This window comes from Plasmodium chabaudi, assembly GCF_900002335.3.
Source record: "Plasmodium chabaudi chabaudi strain AS genome assembly, chromosome: 13".
In the NCBI taxonomy this organism is placed as follows: domain Eukaryota; phylum Apicomplexa; class Aconoidasida; order Haemosporida; family Plasmodiidae; genus Plasmodium; species Plasmodium chabaudi.
Genome location: NC_030113.2, coordinates 1,218,469 through 1,241,492, shown reverse-complemented (window position 1 = coordinate 1,241,492; position 23,024 = coordinate 1,218,469). Strand labels below are relative to the sequence as shown.

Sequence of the window (23,024 nt, the reverse complement as noted above, 5' to 3'; positions counted from 1 at the left end):
TAAAATATTCTGCCTTTATGCTGTTTTATATATATTGTAAGTTTGCCAAAATAGTGATATAGTTAATTGCATAAAGAAGCATGCACCAAATATTTAAATAAAAATAAAAATCTAAAAATATTAATTATACTATATATATTCTCCAAAACGTTCTACATATTCTTGGAGAATACAATAAGAAAAAATCATAATAAATTGTAAAAAAAAAATAATATAATATTTATAACATATATAAAGAAATCATAATAATACATTGAATAGCGTCGTTAAACAGATTCGGAGAAAAATTGTATATGCGTATGTATAAAATTTAAAAATCTTCTACTGTAATCGTTTAAATAATTAAATTTAAAAAATACACAAAATAAAAACCTTGCACATACATTTTTATATGATAAAATTTAACAATCTTTCAGATAATCAAATAATTTATTAATGTAAAAAAAATTTATAAAGTGAAGCCAATCACACTATATAAACAGATAAAGTGAAATTAGTTATTAATACATGTTTTCTACGATTTATATTGACATAATGTGAATTAGCAAAGCTTTCAATAATAATTATTATTAAATTATTCATACATAAAAAAGGGGAAAAAGAAAAGCATATAGGCGATTACAAACCTTTACACCAAAAAAATTATATCATTCAGGTAGTAACATCACTTACAGAAATTCACAAAAAAAAAAAATAAATGAAATAAATTAGAACATAAATGACGTATACATATAAAAATACCGAAACCCCATTTCACGAAATAGTATTAACCATAAAGGAACGAATCGAAAAACATGATATAAGTAAATGGGAAAATATTGTCAAGCCAGAAGATGAGCACAAGTACAATGAATATTTTGAGAATTTCCTTAAGAAAGAAGATGAAGCGAATCCTGAAACTTGCCAAAAAAATATAGAAGAAGAAGACTGTAATCACGATGAAAATGAAACAAATGATAAAATACCATACCATTATAATATAAATAATGAATTTTTTGATAATATAAATAATAGGGAAAGGTTTTACTTTTTATTAAATATAAAGGATATGATGGAAACTACTTGGTTACTTGTGCAAAAAAGGTTAGAAGGTATTGATTTAGAAGAATCTTCAGAACCAGTAAATGTACAAGAATTAATAAAATATTCAAAACAAATATCAGATACTACATGTGCGCCACCTGAATGCAATAATATAAATGATAGTCTAATTCATCATGAATATTATCCAAATTATCATTTTTTAAATTTTGTCAATATTGAAGAAATCCATTTATCAAAATTATTTCAACTACAAAAATATAGTAAAGTATGTTTTCCTCCTATTATTACAATAAGAGAAGATAACAATAATAACAATAGGATAATTATTGATATTACATGTTCAACACCAAAGACTACAATATATTATAAAATAAATGATGATATAAAAGAGAGCATATATGATACTAATAATAAACCAATCATTAATAAAAAGAAGAAAGTATATATATATGCTTGGTCAATAAGACCAGGGTATATGAAATCGAGAGTTTCGTGTATTTCTAAAGCATATTTAGTTGATGAACAAAATGATAGCCTAGCACAAGGCGACATTGATAATGAACAATCACAGCATTCTTTAGATTCTTCTAAATCTGCTAGCGCTAAAAAGGCTCCTGAAAAATCTAATAAAACTACAAATGTATTTAAAAGCTTAGGATTTTTATTAAGCAGGAAAAAAGAAGCAGCTTCAGATAACTCATCCGATGAAAAGTCATCGTCAAATTAAACTGAATTTTAAAAAAGTAATAATTTTAGTTGCTACAAAAAATGGGGAGTCGGTGTGATGCTTTAATAGTTAAATTATGTGTGTTAAAAAATGGAAAAACATAAAAAATAGAAACAGTAATGATAACTATTTGAGTGTTCGAAAAATAATAGAATTGTGCAAGCCTTTTCGATAAAATACTAAAAAAGGAAGGCAAATAAATAATACAAAAAAGTGTATATTAACTATTGCATATAAACATCACAATAAATGTATAAGCTAGTATAAAAGGCATTTCTATGTATGAATGTGGGATACAAAATCACATTGTTTCGGAATTTACATTGTGTTTCTTCATTTTGCATTAATTTATATGTGTATAATTATATCTACATTTGTTTTTTTTGTGTGAGTGTCTAAATTTTATAAGCATTCAAAAATTAATAGCATACATAGAAACATATTCTATTTATCATGCTAATTTTTTAATAATAATATTAAATTTGTTTTCATATATGCTTAATTCATATTAGAAGCATCTATTTTTTTTTAAGGGTCATAATTTTTTAAGAAAACTTCTTTTATTTGATTAGGTGTATAAATTAGTATGCCATCATTTAAATATATTTCATAAATACTTTCATATTCTTTATATATATGACGAAATATTTCTAATTTTATATTATCCTTGAATTCATTGGATTCGATTTGGTTTATAATATTAAAATTATTAAAGTTTTCAGAAAAAACAAATTTATAAAAATTATCTATAATGGATTTTGTTTCTTCTAAATTGTTTGGTTTTATCTTTTTATTAATTTTATCTATCTTTAAATAACTTATTAAATTGTCTTTTTCAAAATGTAATATTTTTTCTTTTTGTTCATTAATAATAATAGTTAACAAATCACAGTATTTTGTTGACCCTTCAAATGATTTAATATTTTCTTGTATAAATATAAATATATTTATAATAAATATATGATAATCAGCTTCACCACTTTGGTTTTTATATTTTAAGGAATTATTTATTAATGGATTAATGGTAATATCAAGCACATTTTGAAAATTTTGATCCTTATTATTGGTGTTAAATAACACACTGTTTTTATATATCGAGTATAGATCATTTAGAGAATTCAAGATTTTTTTTATGTAAAGTCTTGAATTATCAAAATAATTGTTTTCTATTTTTTTGATATTATTTATATAAAATGTTACAACATCTTGTTGCCATAATGCAATAAATTCATTTTCGATTTTTTTTTGGATTTTTTGAGTGTAATTTAATATTTTACAATTATATTTTTCTAAACTATTTTTTTTTTCATTTAATTTATTAATTATTTCACTATTATCTTTTTTAGCACCTTTTGTATTACTTTCATTTTTTTCCTTCGCATCTTTGGGTGTTAAATTATTATCTTCATTCTTTTCAATAAATGAGGAACTTATCTCATCATTTTCTTCGTCATATTCTAACTGATACTTATCATCTCTTTTTTCTGCAGTTTCTCTTTTATTTGTATCATTATCAGTTTCATGTTTAGTGTCTTGTAGTTTTATAGTACTACTTTGATTTAACGAATCTATGTAATAATTATTTTCGTTCATGTTTTTATTCATTTTATTATAATGGGATGTTTTATCAGTGGTGCTATATAAAAAGGAATTTCGTGTTCTTAAATTCGGTGTGTCCATGTGATTATTTTCGTCATAATTTATATTAACATTATATTTAAATGCTTCTATGGAATATTTTGATATAAGTTTTCTAATTTCTTGATCACCATCATAACTATTTTGAAACTGCTTTAATTTAAAAACAAAAGCATCTAATATATGAAATAACTTATAATAGAATTGATAACTTTTAGGGCATATATTTATATTCGTTTCAATAAATTGTTTATATAAAACAAATAAAGTATCACTTATGTTGTATAAACTGTTGTGCATATTTTCAATATGTGCGGATATATATAAAAATGTGTCATTTTTATTATCAAAATTAAATAACAATAATATTCGAAAAAATATGTCTTCTAAAGTTATAAGATAATATACAACAGAAAAAAAATATTTAAAATTTTCTAAAGAATCATATTTTATATCTACTACTTCGGGACTTGTGCTTAGATATAACTTATCCTTGTTACTTATTAAATAATTATATTTTTTAGCTAGCAATTTTTTTTTTAAGTGTACAAAATTGTTTAGACAAATATTAAAGTATTCTATATTTTCGGTAATAATTTTATAACATAATTTAGTTAGTGGAGAAAAATTGTCCATATGATTTTTTATCATATTTTTTTTATTCTCATGTTCTTCATTATTAGGAAATAATAATAAATCAATAAAATTTGTATTCGTTATATAAAGTTTATTATCTTCCCTAATAACATGTAAACATATTTTTTTACAAGCTTTATTCAAAATTTTATTATAATGTTTTGAGTAAAATTTACCCAATTTATCAGATGAATTCTCATTTAATAATTTTGCTATACTTTCTTTTGTGTATTCAAATTGTTTTAAGTGTTCAAAAAATTCCATATTTAATGATATTTTTATGTCTGTTAAATTATTATAACATAAGGGGCTTAAACTATATTCTTCTAAAATCCTCTCACAAATTATTTCCTTTTTTTGAATATTAAATTTTTTTGCTTTTAATTTACTTATTTCATCTACAACCCCTTTAGTCATTTCACAACATTGGGAAATTATATTTTCCTTTTCTTCGTTTAACTTATTAAAATTTTCTAACTTAATTTTGATATCTTCAAAAAGTGTAAATGAATCGTCACTTATCATTTGTATCCTATCCTTGTATTCTTTGAGTTCTTTTGACTCTATGTCTATATCATTATATAGTACATCATATTTATTGAAGCTGCTTTTGTAGCTTTTCAAATTCTCGAACTCTTCTTTATATTTATCACAACTTGCATTAAAATCGAGGTCGTTATTTATTTTTATATTCATTTTGTAAAGCGGAAGTTATTATATTGTATACTATTCATAATACATTAAATATTTATGCCATATATACCTTCTGGTTCATTAAAATTGTATGAATTAAAATATACGTCTGTGGGGATATATGCTAATATGGGAAGATAACATTATGCGATAATTACATACACACAAAAGTTAAGCATATTTACATTGATTTTGTATCTATTTCTATAAGAATATGTTACACTATATTATGATAAATTTTGTGCTTTATTAATATTTTCTAATTATTATTGAGTAATTGCTATACGCATATATTTCTTTTTCCCTATATAGTTTATTTAAGCATTATATTTGTGGGAAATATTATACTTAAAAAATTTGGAACGCTCAAAATAATAAATCCTAAAAAGCCTTCTTTATGCTATAAGTTGATAGTATAAAAATAATAATAATTTATAAAATAAATAATTGTATAATTTAACATAAAAATAAACAAAGGGATAAACATGTATAAATCAAATCCCCCATTTCTTTTAATATAATACAATTATATTTATAATAATTCCAAAACATGAATTTGAGAAAATAAAATTCATAATAAAATATATACTTTATTTTATTTGATGCCCTATACAGGATAGATATAAAATATAGGCGGGTTTAAATTTATATAGTTGCGCATAATTGTTTTGTTACATATAATTTGAGATTTGTTTGTTTTAAATCTAATGAATGAATTAATTTTAATGTAAAGGGACGATAAAAAATGTGGTGGCAATATATACCTTTTTTTTAGTTTTAGCAAAAAAAAAAAAATAAATACATAAATAAATTTAAATATATTACATTTGTGTACATAAACCCACGTAAGGTTAACAATTTGATTAAATTTATTTATTCTATAATCTATTATTATATGCACACAAAATTTTATCAAAGTATTAAAAAAAAAAAGTAAAAAACAATTATTTATTTAAAATTTTTAGTAGCTAGTGAAAGTGTGGTGGATATAATACAGTTTTAGGAACCGATAAAGGATCCCCATTATTGATAAAAAATTTATGACCTTCTTGTTTTAATTTGTCAAAGCATTCTTTTTTGCATTGAATATCTAACCATCTACACTCTTTACATCGAGTCTTTGGGTAAATAAAAAATAATTTTCCGTGCCATGTAAAATCTCTTTTTCTTCCATCTAGATGTCCATATGCATATGGTTTGGGGCAGGGCGGTTTCATAGTGAAATGAACTTGTGCATGGTACCATAAGTACATGCATATTACAAATAATAAGTACACATGGAATTTTAAAAATATAATTAACTTCCTTTCATACTCTGTTAGCATAACGGCTGATAACCTAGTATATGGATCTAAATCAAGAATCCATTCTTTTCTATTATTATATCTTGTAAGAAAACCAGTTATATCTAAATATCTGTAAACTTTTTGTCCAATTGTTTCGGGCGCATTTTTATCAAACAATACTAATACATTTGGATTTTGAAGAATTGATAAATTGTTTTTTGAATAATCAGATGATATATCGTTTTTATTTATTTTGCCTTTCTGAATAGGTGATGTTGAAAAATATTTTATTAAATTTGTTTGAAATAACAAATTATTTGTATTTATATTTGCGGAAGTGAAAGCTGCTTTGTGGCAAGGGGAGGCATTCTTTAAATAGTTATTATATGTCATAAACGATTTTGAAAATACCTTATTTCCACATTTCTCATGTATATCTCGAAAAATATTAGAGTTAAAATTTATTCCATTTTTTAAAGCTTTCTGTAGCACATTATCTCGTATACACGTCATTTTAATCAGCTATTATTGTTATTATTTCACGATATATATTGAAATTATTTAATTGGTCTTTTAATTACGTTATTTTAGTTACTATTATAACGGTATTTAACTTCTTTATAGCCCTTTTCCCTTTGGTATATATATATATATGTATATATTAATTGGTTTAGGGCGTGTTTATTTCTCGGTCATCCATCTGTTTATTATAACGTTATTTTCATCTGCGCATTTGCCAATTCCAAATATAGTTACGATAAATAAATGAATAGTATAAATATATATTGTTTTTTTTCTTATATATAATATTTTAGCATAAAAAATTTATATTAAAAAACATTTGTACCAATAAAATGACCAGAATATATATTACACACATTCCATTGAGTACAGAGTAAAAAATATATATAAATTTACATTTCAAATATAATAATTCCAAATTTGTATAAATTCAGTGGTTATTCTGGAATTTATTCTATATATAATTTGATATATTATTTTATAAAGCAAATAGAAAATGGTACTATTATATATACACTAAAAAATAATAAAAATGTAATGAAACATATAAATGAACATTATATTTTTTACTATAAAAGGGAATTAATAAAAAACAAATATATAATTTATATTACTCGGGAATGCTATTTTAATGTGCATATACTAATTTTGTTTTTTAGTGTATGCTATGAAAAAATAAAAATTTTATATTTATATATAGTATAAATATTACCCTTAAGGAATTAATATTTATGCATTTAGTGTTCGCATTATTTGAAGCATAATATTTATATAAAAAAAAAATTAATAGCTTCATCATTAAAAGTGCTAATATAAAAATATATTATATTAATTTTTTTCCTTTTTTTAGCATTTTTTAAAAAGATTTTTATTCAATAATGATATAAATTTTTTGAAAACAAAAACGATGGGGTATTCATTTATGCTATTTTTTAATATAAAAAACAATTAGTTGAAAAATATAAGGTTCCACTTGCTTCATCATATTCGATCTATTTTATAAAAATATATTATAGCTGAACCATTTCGCTATATATATATGATTTGCATACATTATTTCGTGTATTTTGTGAAATTATAGCATGAAAATGAAGTTATATTTTTCCATTTTCATTTTTGAATGATATTCTATTAAAATTTGATATTGATTCAAGGACATTAATCAAAAAGACCATATAATGAACATATATTGAATTCTTTTTCAATTTGCTGACAATAAAAGCATACATAAAAAATGAAAGAAATTATATGTTGTATATGAAACAATTGGAATTATATTTTCCCCTTTTTGTGTGTATTAATTCTTTAGAAATTACACCTATTACATATTGTAATGCTTAAGATACGATGCTTTTGTCTGTTCTATATATAGCTATAGTAAATTGTGAATACAACCTTTATATAAAATTATCGCGATTAATATTGGAAACATGAATATGGAATAAAATTAAAAGTCCAATAACTATAAACAATGCCTTAAATGGATACATGAATGTATATATTTTTTAATATATACACGATATATTTATATTAATTTAGCTTTTTATTGTTCATCTTTCGAGGTTGTAAATTTTTATTTATCATTATAAGTTTTAAATATATATTGACCAAAACAATAAATTATTGTCATATATATTAATTGGTAGCATGAATTATTATATTATAATGAACTGACATTAAATGAAGGTTACTTTTAAATAAGTAATTTTGTTTGAAAAGTAAAATAGTTAATACTAAGCATTAATAATGAGGAAATTATCAATAAATCAACGACCTTTTCGTTTTTTTGCAACTTTATCATAATATAAGCTTACATTATAATAAAAAATAAGCAGTTTTATTATTATTTGTGAAAATAAATTAAATAAAAATTTTTTTAAGTGTTATAGGACAATATATATTTATACAAACTTATATGCGTATGTATTTTTATTATATATTTTCTTTATAATGCATCTGTATATACAGTTGTATGCATATATCCTTATATGGTATCCATAATAAGTATGAGATCATTTATATGGTTGCTATTATTTTTATTTATTCTTTAACTTTCCTTATTAAAGGACAATCATTGAAAAATAAATATAACATATATAGCAAGTCAATTCTCAAATATATTAAATATCTTTAGCAACAATAACATTTCATAATAAAATATGTTAAATTATGAGATAATATATAAAATATAAAAGGAATAAAAATAAAACGTTGTTAAGCATAGATACTTAAACGATTTTAATATATAAATAAATATATATTAAAGTCAATGATTCATATATATAAATTATAGATAATTTTTTTTTAATTATGCAATATATAAAATTATAGATATATATTTATTAAAATATAACATATGGGACAATACAATATTACATGAATATATATACGATCTTAATTAATGCATATAAACAGGCGCGCCTTTCCACATTATTATATATATTTTTTTTTTTAATTTTTTTATACCAATTTTTGATGTTAATTTTTATGTTTGAGTGAATAATGACAAAAAATATATATAAATTACACATTTACTTGTGAATTGTTTTTTAAGAAGGTAAATAATTGAAGATATTTTTTAAAAAACATAAAAAACGAAAATGCTTGGGGCCATCGAATTATAAAAGAATAATTTATAGATAAGCATAATTAATATGTATTACCAATATAGTCATTGTTATAATAAAATATAAATAATAAATACTTTAAAAATATATTTATAAATGCTGTATTGAAGAAAGAAATTCAAAACAACACTCCAAATGAAGTATAATATCACATATTAAAGGAGTATAATTTTTTTTTAATAATTTTCTTATATAAAGCTTATTTATACATAAAATAGCATTCATGTACTTATGAGTGAATCTGATTTAAAAATAATATAAGAAAAGGAAAAGGGAAGAAGACGACAATAAAATATATACATATATACTATTAAAAAATGTTACTCCTACGTAATATTGTTGTACTAGATTTGAAAAGGAGTAATTTTCTATATATAAAAAATATTCCAGATGTAAACAGATTATTAAATAGAAAAAGATACTTTAGTGTATTAAATACAGAAAGGCTAGATAGACTGAAAAGAGAAATTCGTTATAAGCCTAATGATAATTTTTTAATATTACAATTTTATAAAGAAGCAAATTTACATAATCCGAATGAAGTTATAAAACATTATGAAAACAGTAGTTTTGTTAAAAATGAAAGTACAACAAAAGAATATATAAAAGCATTAGTTTATACTAATAAACTAAAATATACCAATCTGAATAACATAAAATATGATAGCGAATCTAATTTTTATAGAAGATCTATGGAGGATGGAAATAATAATATAAGCGGGATAAACAGTGAACGCTCAAATATATATGAAACACATAATATAAATATAGACCCTAATTATAGTAATATGTCCCATTCAGGACATACAAATAATTATAATGATAAAAAAAATGGTATTCATTCCGAAGTGTTTAGTTTACAAATCGACCCCAAAATACCTTTAAAGGTGTCCTTAATAAATGCAAATAAAAAAGGCATATGGGGGGTAGTTAAATCAACTATTGGGTTCTTAATTTTAGTTGCAGCAGCAAGCGTATATTTAGAAGGGGTATCACAAAATGTTCAAAAGGGTATAGGCGTGTCAAATAAAAAAGTAGTTCCAGTAGAGAATGTAAAGGTAACTTTAGCAGATGTAAAAGGATGTGATGAAGTAAAACAAGAACTTCAAGAAATAATTGATTATTTAAAAAATTCAGATAAATTTACTAAAATAGGTGCAAAATTGCCCAAAGGTATATTATTATCAGGTGAACCTGGAACAGGAAAAACATTAATTGCTAGGGCTATTGCAGGGGAAGCAAATGTACCCTTTATCCAAGCATCTGGTTCAGAATTTGAAGAAATGTTTGTTGGTGTAGGTGCAAGAAGAATAAGAGAGCTTTTTCAAACTGCAAAAAAGCATGCACCTTGTATTGTTTTTATTGATGAAATAGATGCAGTAGGTTCTAAAAGAAGTAATAGAGATAATAGCGCAGTTAGAATGACACTTAATCAATTATTAGTTGAATTAGATGGTTTTGAACAAAATGAAGGAATTGTCGTAATATGTGCTACCAACTTTCCACAAAGTTTAGATAAAGCACTAGTTAGACCTGGTAGATTAGATAAAACTATTGTAGTACCATTACCTGATATTAATGGTAGATATGAAATTTTAAGAATGTATAGTAATAAAATCCTCTTATCAAGAGATGTCGATTTAAATGTTTTAGCTAGAAGAACTGTTGGTATGACAGGCGCGGATTTAAAAAATATATTAAATATAGCAGCTATTAAATGTTCAGTAGAAGGGAAAAAATCAGTTGATATGAATTCTATTGAACAAGCTTTTGATAGAGTTGTTGTTGGATTACAAAGAAAATCACCATTAAGTGACGAAGAAAAAAATATAACAGCATATCATGAAGGAGGGCATACATTAGTTAATTTTTATACAGAAGGATCAGACCCTGTTCATAAAGCTACAATTATGCCAAGAGGTATGTCTTTAGGTGTTACTTGGAAAATACCAGTTACTGACAAATATAGTCAAAAAATTAAAGACATTCAAAGTGAAATTGATGTACTAATGGGAGGTATGGTATCAGAAGAAATTATTTTTGGAAAAAATAATGTAACAACAGGATGCTCAAGTGATTTACAAAGAGCTACACATATTGCTCAATCACTTGTGATGAATTATGGAGTCGGTATAAACGAAGAAAATATATCTATGTTTTTACAAGATAAAAAAAATATTAGTGAAGATATGAAAATTAAAATAGATAAATCTATTCAAAGAATATTGTTAGATTCGTATAACAGAGCAAAAACAGTTTTAAATCAACATATTGATGAGTTACATAGAGTTGCTTCTGCATTAGTTGAATTTGAAACCTTAACAAATGAGGAAATTAAATTGGCTATGCAAGGAAAAAATGATCAAATACGAAAAAATAGAGAATTAAAACAAAAGGAATTTAATTTGAAGGACAACAGAATTTCATAATATATATATATTAATTCAGTTATATGTGTATATGTGGGAATACATCAAATTCCACTCCTTTTTTTATGTCATTATTGGTATAATTGTATTAATTCGTTATTTACTGTTTAAATTAATATTTTTATTTCATCCTACAATTCTTATAACCACCTAATAACATGCACATATATGTGTTTTTTATTTTTTATCATTTCATTTTTTATTATTATATTAGTTTTGCGAAATGCTAATCTTGTTATTCATACAATATATATAGGAAAGATATAGATAGGCCTTGCCAAAACATCTATAACTACATATATATGTGCTTGGATGATGCCATTATATTATTGATTTTATTTAATTATTTTGTTTGTTCTTTCACATTCTATTATTTATGTTTTTATCTGTTAAAATTAGTTTTTTTTTTCAGACTTTTTTAAATTTATCATTTATTAAATTATATTTTTTTTTACTATATAATTTATCTGTCTATGATATAATATATTATTATTTTTATTTACAATTAAAAAAAGCATTACAATTTAACGTAAAATAATGTTAATTAAAAATATAGCATATAAGCACATTCATATGGGCACAAATCATTCCTTTATACCCCAATTTTGTTCTCTATTGGTATTATATTTTTACTGGATGTTAAACTGGGCATATAATAGTACCTTCGAAAATTGGATATCAACTTGCATCGTTTGTTTTTCGTTTTTTTAATTATGTAAAATCTTTACTTCTGCTTATGCATAAGTTCTTGATTATTTGATAAAAATTTAAAAATAAAGAACTAGATAGATTGTGATGATATGGTTAATTATTTGTATTATAATTATAAACTATATATTTTGGGGGTGTATTATTTTTTCTGATTTTTTATTTAAAATTACTAGAAGCAAAAAGTGTTATCCTTTGGTAATTAATAGGTTTTGTTTTTGTTTTCTATAAAGCTACAATTTTACGTGCTTTTCTCTACATATTAATAATATTTTCACTAAAACAAAAATAATACAAAAATAAAAAACTTATAAAATATGAATATTAATATGTGAGTGTGAGTATTTTAATGATATGATATGTAGATGCATAGATTTTATATAGTCTATATCAAATTTTTATCTAACACATGAGATGTGAACATTTTGAAATCGACATTGTCTTCTATTTCTGTTTTTTCGATATGCTCTTTTTGCTTAGTGGTCAATACAAATTGGCTTAAACCTTTAAATTGATATAATAAAAGGAAAAACAATAAGAAAGAGAAAGAGTGGGAGAATTTTTTTGAAGCAATAATGAATGCATATGTAAATAATAATTTTTTATAATGTAAATTATCCCAAACCTAAAATGCATTTCTCTTTAGTCATATATTTGTTGTTTTCTACATTTAAAAAGTTGTACATTGATTTTATGTCTTCAATATCAAAAACATTTTTTACATCTTTCTATACAATTTAAAAAAAAATTATCGCATGCAAATGTGTGACTTATTTGGTGCATCGATATATTCGCATAAATATAATTATATGAAAACACGAAATATACACAGAAAATGTATGGATATATATGTTCCTAATATGTAGTATCTTATCCCCTTTTTTTAATCATTATTGTATTACTTCCTTTTCTAATTTGTCCACTTCTTGGATTATTGCCTCTACAATATTTTGGGGTTTTTTGAAATAAATGCAACCTAATAATCTCTTTTTTTATTAAAAAAAAGTTTGGAAATGTTTAATATGTACTAAAGGAATTAAAGACACCTATTTAGTTTTTTAATTTTTTTATTTACCTCAAATATTTCATTTAATTTTTTATTTTTAATATATTCTAAATCTTCTACAAATTCAGACATAAAGTATAAATAGATATAATTTTAAGCCTGTTTATCACATATATATTTATGTATATACATTATTTAACATATTCGTGTATATTAAGATAAATAGCAGATCGCAACGAGCTCCTTATTTTAATATGAGATACCATTCATGTTCTTTATTTTTAGTTTAAACAAATCCGATAAATATAATTTTATAAGACATTTACTTATTAATATATTTATATTGTCTAAGTGATTTGTATTTTTTCTATTAATCCGTATAAATTTTTATAGTATTAAAAAAAATAGAAAATAGTAATAATAAATAATATATATAAATGCTTTGCCAAAAAATGAAAATTTGCATATATTTGTTGAAATAACATATTTTATTATTAAATTTGATTTACTTTTTTAAATGGGAATACCCAATTTTTGTCTTGCACATCATACATTTTTACACGTGCTCATTAAACATTATAGTGTTAAAAATTATATTAAAGAGAATGAAACGCCTAAATTAATTAAAATATATGTATTGGCATTTCATATGCATATCACAAAATTGTTTTTGGTAAAAACAATGAAACTGTTTAATGCATTTTGGATTTAAAAAAATCTACAAAAAAAGACAAACAAATCCTAGTATATACTACACACAGCTGAGTCTTATTTGTATATACCATTTTAAAAAAGAAAAATATATGGCAATTCAATAAAGCTAAGATTAATCCCACGAAAACTAAATAAATAAAATAAAAGGGAAAATACCAGCCAGCAAAAAATTATAAAATTTTAATACAAAAAATAAAAGTAATAACTTTTGTAGGATCTTATGTAAAATAAATGCGCTGTTTCCAATAAAGCATGTTATATTTTCTATATGATCTTATATATTGTTTAATAAACAGTTTGAATCAAATATTTCTCTTAGCAATTTAGTATGTTCCCATATATATATTCTTTTTTTCCAAACCTTTACAATATAATTAAATATGATTTTACTAACACCATATATCAATTACACATAGTAGTAAATTGGTACTTTTAACAAATTAAAATAAGAGTATTATAATTTTCTTTAATGTGTAAAAATAAATAACTATCTTAAATTTGTTAACATCATTTATAAGCTTTATTTGGATGTGATTAATTAAATTTCCCAAAATATACTTGGTCATTACATCGTTCAAAAGCAAATACCTTAATCAAGTTAAGGAAAATCACATAAAAATTCGAGGTTATAAAACAAAAAATTACATGTAAAGTCCCATGCTTCACTATTTTCTAAATATCATAAGGGGAATGGTATTTGATAATTATACATAAAGCATTACATGTAAATATATACTATTTATTTTTATATTTAAATGTATGTCGTATAAAAACGGCGGTAAAAGACCCACGAGAAACATTTATAATTTTTGATTTTTATTTAGCCAAAAATAAAATATTTAATTTAATATCGTTAAATAAAGATAAAATATGTAAACTGTTATAACATATGTATTTATAAGGGTATTATTTATTCTTTCAAACGTTATTGAAAATTATATAATTCAAGTTGAAATTAATAAATAAAAAAAATTGAATAAAAAAAATTATATTCATTTTTTTTTTCTTTGCGCGTATATTATTTTGCTTCCCCCCCCCAAAAAATGGTAATCGTATAATAATATTTTTTATTTACAATTTGCATTTTTATGAAATATATAAATAAATATATTTTATGCAATATATGTTTGAAAATAAGGTTTAAGGTTAATTAACCTATTCTTCAAAAATATATAATTAAAAGGTTTCAAATTTGATTTTCTTAAATTTTAAAAGAGGAGAAAAGGAAGTCATTTCTTTATATAATTTTTGCACACGAAAGTAAAAAAAAACTTTCAAATATATAAAAAAGCTAGCATTTATGTTTAGGGGAAATTTTTATGTTAACAAGAATTTTAATATATTTTTAAGAATTTTACTAGAAATAAATATAACATACAAATATCATATAATGCAACATTTTTGATCAAGGATATATATTTTTATGTACAAAAGCCTGGAAACTTATACATTCAAAATAATATTTTGTAACTCAATTTACAAAAATCAAATATTTATAATTTAATAAAGCAAAAAAAAATATATAAGAATGTAAATAGGCGCTCATGATGCCCTTACGCTGATATGTATCTACATTTGGCTATAATATTTATATAATATATTTACTTTGCATATAATATCATAATTATATATGTAACAATATCAACCGACCATATAGCTTTTGAAAATAAGAATTGAAACTTTGTTATATAAAAATATTATTAAGAAAAATATATTTATTTAAATAAGCATATACAACTATATATACAATTTTTATTTGTTTTATAATATTGGGTTTAAGAAGATATTAAAGATGGAATTATGTTTTTATAATTCAAAAAATGGATACTTGGAAGCTTTTTTAAGAGGGTTGCGTAGTAGTTTTTTAACCCCCGATGAATATAAGAAATTAACCGAAGTTGATACTCTTGATGATTTTAAATTAGTTTTAGAAGACACAGATTATGGATCATTTATGATGGATGAGCCTTCCCCAATTGCTGTTACAACTATAGCACAAAAATGTAAAGAAAAAATGGCACATGAGTTTAATTATATAAGAGCCCAAGCTGAAGAGCCGTTAAGAACATTCCTAGATTATATTGCAAAAGAAAAAATGATAGATAATGTTATAAGTTTAATACAAGGAACATTAAATAAAAAACCCCCTGAAGAATTATTATCACGTGTTGATCCATTGGGATACTTTCCACAAATGAAAGCTATCACTTCGATGGATGTTCAAAACTCTCATGATGACGTTTTAAAAATTTTATTGATTGATACACCAATAGGTAGCTATTTTGATAAATATATATCAGCCAATTCATCAAATGAAAAAAACAATATGTCAACAATACTTAATGATATGGATATTGAAATTTTAAGAAATACATTAAAAAAAGCATGGTTAGAAGATTTTTATGATTTTATTAAAAAATTAGGAGGTAAAACAGAAGAAGTTATGGGACATATTTTAAAAAGTGTAGCAGATTTTAGAGTGTTATCTGTTACATTAAACACAATAAATTCGAGTTTAAGTCTTGAATTACAAAAAGATAGAAATGATATGTTTCCATGTTTTGGGTATTTATATCCTGAAGGAACAGATAAAATTAGAAAATGCTGGAATAATGAAACTGTTCAAGCCGCTTTAGAAAATTATCCTGTATATTATAACTTATATGAAGAATGCAAACAATTTTATATTAAAAATGAAAATGCTACTGAAAAGAAATTTGTCGATCATAAAATAAAATCTTTAGAAGATTTGTTGTATGCGAAACTTGTCAAATTATGTGAAACTGCTTTTGATCAACATTGTCATTTTGGAATATTTTATGCATGGGTAAAATTAAAAGAACAAGAAATTAGAAACATCATTTGGATTTCAGATATGATTTTAATGAATAGAAAAGATTGTATTGATAGCATTATTCCTATATTCGAACCGCAAATATAGAAATATAAAATTAATAGTGAATATATATAAGTAGTTGTAAAGCTACTAAATCCGTAAATTCAATACTCAAAAAATTATTTCTTAAATATTTGTAAATATGAACAAGAAAGATATACTACTACAGTGTATGGGTATTTGCATATATAATACATTAATGTCTATATATGCTTATATTTACACAATATTTCATTATCTAAATTTTTGTTATAAATTTTGTTCATTAATTTTTTTTCTCCCATTCTTTTTAGTATTAATTTAAAGGTCATTATACGTTTGCATCTTTATTTATTATGATTGCTATAATGCATAAAGATATTTATAATATATCTTTATATTCCCTGGAATTAATCTATTAATATTTTATCTTATTTTATATTTATTTTTGGGGTTTGTTATATTTTCATACGTATACTGTGGATTTTTATCATACACATGCTGCTTTATTCTATATGTATCTCAATACAGCATCTACACACAAATATAAGCTGTGTATATATATTAAATATTTTTTTTAATTTCGAATTATTTTTTTATGTTTTTGCCGTGTAGTTTGTGTATATAAAATTAACTCAGAACAAAACTTCATAAAAAGTTATGCTTTTGCAAGCTTGTAAATTCTTAACATGAAACCATAGTATATACAATGAACTATCATGACTATATACCTTAAATGGGGGATATATATGACTATGCGCAGGTAAATAAATATATAGAGTAGAATATTTATTTTGGAATTTCCTCGCAATTGATATATAACCATAAATTTCTCTAATATTTTCACATATTGGTTTAAATTTAGTAATCAAACCATGATAATGTTAAAATCAATATAAATAAAAAAGAAAGTAAAACTTATGAGCAGCTTATGTCTAACTTTTCTAGCATAAACTTTCTCCTTGCACCTTGATTAACGAATTTATTATTTTTTTTTATAAATGGAATTTGTTTAAATAATCTACAAAACTTTGTATTCAAAATACATATTAAAAAAAGTTTGAAAATGAACAAAAATCAAATGGATAAATATCGAAATGTAAATACATTACGAATATCCCAACAAAAAAATAGTATAAAAAAAATTAATGAATTTACAAGAAATATATAAATATGATTATTCTAAATTGAATTAAAAGCCATAAACGATATAAAATATATAAATTAACAAATTCAAATACAAAAAAAAATCCACAATAAAATGAATTTGTCTTCATAGTTATAGCACTTTAATAAGGATAAAGTGGGTAAACAATTTAAAAAAATGGAATAATCAGTGTAATTATGATAATAATAACTATAATCATATAAGATGTCGAATATAAATTAAATTAAAATGTTTGAACGTAAAAAAATTCTATTATATATACATTGGGAGTGGTTAAAATATAGCAATTTTATCAAGGGAATTTTTCAAATCCATTATCTTATTATACAAATTATTAATATAATCGTAGAAAGCTAGCTTCGTTCCGACTTGTCCTAAATTTGCTATTATTCTTTTAATGTCGGGGCACAATTCTAAGGACACTTGAAAAAATGTTTTATGCTTTTCTATATAATATAAACCATATGGATGAGCTTCATTTTTAATAATTTCTTTTTTTGATAAAATATTTAAGGAATATTTCATTTCATCATAACTTTTAAGAGAACTTAACAATAGTAAGGAATATTCATGTTCATTTAGATTCTTCTCCTTTTCTACTAATGCTTTATTATTTTTATGCACTTCATTTGGTGCATTCATAATATCATCTATTTCGTCTTTATTTTCCTGATGGTTGTTGTCCCCAGTTTGACTGTCTGTATTATCATCTTTTGATTCATCTGGGGCGTCTGCAATTTGAATATTTTCTTCGTTTTCTTCAAATTCTTGTAATTCTTCTGCACTTAATTTTTTTTTATGACTATACATTTTTACCCTATTTATATAATCTTCAAGTGGTACATCATTTCCAAGTTGTTCTTTCAATGCATCTTTTTCTTCTTGTGTCATTGCATTATATTTTTCCAAGAATTCATCTGGTTTATATCCTAATGCTTCTATCAATTCTATAATTTCCATTCCTTCCGACATGTTATCATTTGGCTGAATTTTTTCATTTTCATTTTCATTAAGTAGCTCATTTGCTGTATCTTCGTCCATGTTTTGTATTGCATTTTTTAATTCTTCTACTAAAAATGTTACAAGTTTTTTATTAAAAAATGTATGATATTTATTGGCAAGATAACACATTAATTTTAATTGCTTGAATGAAATATTAGAAAGATGATTTGAAATATCAAAAATTAAATTATTTAAAAACATAAGGCTTTTAAAAGCATCTTTTTCTTCTTGACTTTTTAAATTGTTGATAATTATATTAAGTTTTTTATCATTTTCTTTAAATTCTTCAATTTTATATTTAATAAAATTAGGATGCTTAGAACTAAATTCGTGGATTTGTTTTTCGAATTGTTTAATTCCATTATCTGCATATCCTTCTAAATCATAAAAATGTCTTCTTTTATATTTTTTATTTTTTATAACTATTTTTTGGCTAACTGGTTTTCCTGTTCGAGAATTTATAAATTCAGTTACAAACTCATCTTTGCTTAATTTGTGGGTACTAAATCCAATATCAAATTTATTTGACCATTTTGAATATTTACTAATATCACAACCTTTAGGCCTTAATCCAGAGTGTAATGTGGTCAATATATAGCAAGCAACAGGATAAATTGAGCCAACCATTTTTCCAAAATATCCTCTACCCATCATAGTAGATTTATCAAACAATACTCTAGAGGATGAACCATTAACAAATAAATTAAGAGATCCAAATTTTATATATTCCATTAAATTATCATGGGCACTAAAATATCCATCTATATTATAATAGAAAAAAAAGTTTCTTAGGATATTATGAAATGAAAGTTCTTCAAATGAATAATTATCTGATCTTCTACCACTAGAAATAAATGGATGATGACCAACCACAAAAATCCAATCACTTTCTTTAGCACTTTCTAATAAGACCGTATTTATCCAATTGTATTGCTCACGGAAAGATCGATAATTTCTTATAATAGGAAATCCAATCATTAATGACCATGTATCAATAAAAATAAAAGATGCTCTAAATTTCTCTTGAACCCCATTTTTCTCTTTATTATTATATACAAAATCATAGTTAACACGATAATAATTATTTGGGAAAAAGTAACCTGGAATTCTTTTTGTGTAATGTTCTTGTATTTGCTCACTAGGAAAATAAAAATAATCCTTTTCTCCAAATATTGAGAAAAATGGTATTGTATCATCTGTTCCTTCTTTTTTAGTAGTTTTATTTTTATCAATATTGGGATCTTTTGTATTATCATTAATGTGTTCGTTAAAACCGTTATTGTTTTCAGAATTGTTATTGCTCTCATTTTTGTCAGTATAATTATTGACTGGAGTAGTAGATGTATCATCTTGTTGATTTGTTTTCTCTTTATTTTCATTATTCATTTGTTTTTCTACCTCTTTATAAAATTCATGCATACTATCATTAGTATCTGGGTATAAATATGAATCATCTTCTGGTTCATCTTCAGTTTTTTTTTTAAAAGTAAATAATCCCTTAATTATTTTATGCCATTCAAAATTTTTCAAATAATCCAATTCATCTACATCTGGCACATTATCTCCTAAATTAATTACAAAATCAGCATTGTTTGTTTCATGCCAATCTTTCATAGCATTAGAAGTACTTTTTAGCTCATTAAAACCTATCAATTTTAACATTTGTTCTTCATCATAGCTATTTTCTTTTGTAATTCCACGACCAACATCTCCTAACATCATAAAATTTATAGAATTCGAATCATCTTTTTCAATTTTAAAATTAAAATCTCGATTTTGCATCCATACGGACCTTAATTTACAATAAGCACTTAAACAATTTGGTGGAACAAACATTTCATCATCAGTCATATTATATTTTCCATATACTTTTATTTTAGATAGATGTTTTGATTTTGAAACAATAGAAAGCTCATCATTGTTTTTTGGGATAAGCCCGAAATATTCTTTAACTAATTTAATTTGTAAATACAACTCATCAAAAATATCATAAGAAAAAAATATACCTATAATATTTGTATATCTAACAAGGTTATCAAATGTTGTTATTCCTAATTTTTTTAAACCAGTATATAATTTTTTAACAACTTTATTATCTTCATTTGATGTTATGGAACTAATTAAAGATATTACATTTAATGAAGCATCACTTAAAAAAAAATCATTTCTCATTTTATAGATAACTCCAGGTTTCACTTTTTTATTTTGTTTATTATTTTTCGTTTTTTTATCATATTTACTTTCGGATTTGCATACATCACTTCCGTCTGTTTTATTAGAACTATCCGAATTTTCATTTTCTTCATTTGTGTTTAGCTCTTTATCTTCAAATTCTTCAATAAGATTCTCATCAGTATCTGAATCAGTTATTGGCTTACATACTAAATCTACATGTTCCATACTTTCGAAATCGGGAATATAATTTTGTTTATTTAGAAAAACTTTTTTTGGTATATACGCTTTTTTTTTGTTATGAATACTGTAAAAGCGAGCTCCATCGTTTTTCCATTCTTTTAAAAATTTATCATATAACATATTTTTTTTATTTACAACAGCTTCGATCCATTCACCATCTTTATTATCGCTACTACTGTGTGCATTTTTCATTTCATAAATATAATTATTTCTTTCATTTATAAATTCATTCATAAATTCAGATTCCACTGAATTCATTAGCTTGCTTCTATCTTGAAAACTATTTAATATGTGACTAAATTTACTTAGATTATCCCGATAATGGGTAAACAATAAAGATAATAAATCGATTAATTTTACATGAACCACTATTTCTTCTTCTGTACCATATTGAGAGCCTAAAAATACTAATAGCTCATTAAAAATGTGTGTGTATATATTTTTACTCTTAAAAATGGAGAAGCGTACATAATCTGCGTATTTATGTTTCACTTTATCAAATTCATTGGTTCCGTGACTTTTTATATAGATGGAATATTCATCATCTCCATCACCTTCATGATTTTCTTCATTATTACCTTCGTGGTTTTTATCGCTATTACCTTCGTGGTTTTTATCGCTATTACCTTCGTGGTTTTTATCGCTATTACCTTCGTGGTTTTTATCGTTATTACCTTCGTGGTTTTTATCGTTATTACCTTCGTGGTTTTTATCGCTATTACCTTCGTGGTTTTTATCGCTATTACCTTCGTGGTTTTTATCGTTATTACCTTCGTGGTTTTTATCGTTATTACCTTCGTGATTTTTATCGCTATTACCTTCGTGGTTTTTATCGTTATTACCTTCGTGATTTTCATCATTATTACCTTCATGGTTTACATCGTTATTACCTTCGTGGTTTTCATCCTTATCACCTTCAGTATTGTCATTTTGTTCCTGCATTAATCTTTTAAATAAATCCTTTACATCATATTTTAAAATCACATTATAATTAATTAATTCATTATTTGCAGGATACTTAAATAGTACAAGGGGGAGGAATATTAAAAAAAATTTCGAGATATTCATTGCCGTTCCATTTAATTAAATAATATAAAACAAAAATGGTATATATATTTCTAGCAATGCTTTTTAATAGATTAAATGTAGAAAAATATTTATATTATTCTTTGTGTAGAGTAATATACGCCCACGTGCGCATTTCCCCCTCCTTTTTATATGTAAAACTTAAAATTATAGCAAGTTCGAAAATTTAAATATAAATTTATTATGTAATTTAACTAATTATTTTATAGGCATAAAATAAATCTATAATTTTGTAAAGCGCGCACCGTTTAAAAAAAGTATGGAAATTAACAGTTTACAATGTATTAATGTAAAAAAATATAAATGATTAAATCTTTAAAAACATACACATCATGTGTTTAATCTCATTTATGATAAACAATTTTATGGTAACTTAACTTATTATGTTAATATATATGGAACTTATTTTTGGTGCATGTAACATGCAAAACTAAAAGCAAAAACACTA

The 23,024-nt window shown here is 23.3% G+C and overlaps 7 protein-coding genes across 7 annotated transcripts; 3 read left to right on the top strand and 4 right to left on the bottom strand.

The window, feature by feature from the left end:
• Positions 1 to 718: 718 nt before the first annotated feature.
• Positions 719 to 1,771, top strand: PCHAS_1333200 (mediator of RNA polymerase II transcription subunit 4, putative; the record flags this gene model as incomplete). Its single annotated transcript, XM_735711.2, has 1 exon — positions 719 to 1,771. The coding sequence occupies one exon, from the start codon at positions 719 to 721 to the stop codon at positions 1,769 to 1,771; it is 1,053 nt and encodes a 350-aa protein (XP_740804.2).
• A 528-nt stretch (positions 1,772 to 2,299) lies between these two features.
• PCHAS_1333100 (conserved oligomeric Golgi complex subunit 6, putative) lies at positions 2,300 to 4,741 on the bottom strand (the record flags this gene model as incomplete). The annotated part of the gene is made up of 1 exon (XM_734844.2): positions 2,300 to 4,741. One exon carries the CDS (start codon positions 4,739 to 4,741, stop codon positions 2,300 to 2,302), a length of 2,442 nt encoding a protein of 813 aa, XP_739937.2.
• A 965-nt stretch (positions 4,742 to 5,706) lies between these two features.
• Positions 5,707 to 6,537, bottom strand: PCHAS_1333000 (cytochrome c oxidase subunit ApiCOX25, putative; the record flags this gene model as incomplete). The annotated part of the gene is made up of 1 exon (XM_737285.2): positions 5,707 to 6,537. The coding sequence occupies one exon, from the start codon at positions 6,535 to 6,537 to the stop codon at positions 5,707 to 5,709; it is 831 nt and encodes a 276-aa protein (XP_742378.2).
• Positions 6,538 to 9,490: 2,953 nt separating this feature from the next.
• PCHAS_1332900 (ATP-dependent zinc metalloprotease FTSH, putative) lies at positions 9,491 to 11,602 on the top strand (the record flags this gene model as incomplete). Its single annotated transcript, XM_732142.2, has 1 exon — positions 9,491 to 11,602. One exon carries the CDS (start codon positions 9,491 to 9,493, stop codon positions 11,600 to 11,602), a length of 2,112 nt encoding a protein of 703 aa, XP_737235.2.
• Positions 11,603 to 12,565: 963 nt separating this feature from the next.
• PCHAS_1332800 (conserved Plasmodium protein, unknown function) lies at positions 12,566 to 13,586 on the bottom strand (the record flags this gene model as incomplete). The annotated part of the gene is made up of 6 exons (XM_016799266.1): positions 12,566 to 12,587; positions 12,718 to 12,814; positions 12,936 to 13,038; positions 13,213 to 13,296; positions 13,386 to 13,432; positions 13,580 to 13,586. 6 exons carry the CDS (start codon positions 13,584 to 13,586, stop codon positions 12,566 to 12,568), a joined length of 360 nt encoding a protein of 119 aa, XP_016654580.1.
• A 2,236-nt stretch (positions 13,587 to 15,822) lies between these two features.
• On the top strand, positions 15,823 to 16,971 carry PCHAS_1332700 (ATP synthase (C/AC39) subunit, putative; the record flags this gene model as incomplete). Its single annotated transcript, XM_731809.2, has 1 exon — positions 15,823 to 16,971. One exon carries the CDS (start codon positions 15,823 to 15,825, stop codon positions 16,969 to 16,971), a length of 1,149 nt encoding a protein of 382 aa, XP_736902.2.
• Positions 16,972 to 18,346: 1,375 nt separating this feature from the next.
• On the bottom strand, positions 18,347 to 22,558 carry PCHAS_1332600 (serine/threonine protein phosphatase UIS2, putative; the record flags this gene model as incomplete). Its single annotated transcript, XM_016799265.1, has 1 exon — positions 18,347 to 22,558. The coding sequence occupies one exon, from the start codon at positions 22,556 to 22,558 to the stop codon at positions 18,347 to 18,349; it is 4,212 nt and encodes a 1,403-aa protein (XP_016654579.1).
• Between the last annotated feature and the right edge of the window lie 466 nt (positions 22,559 to 23,024).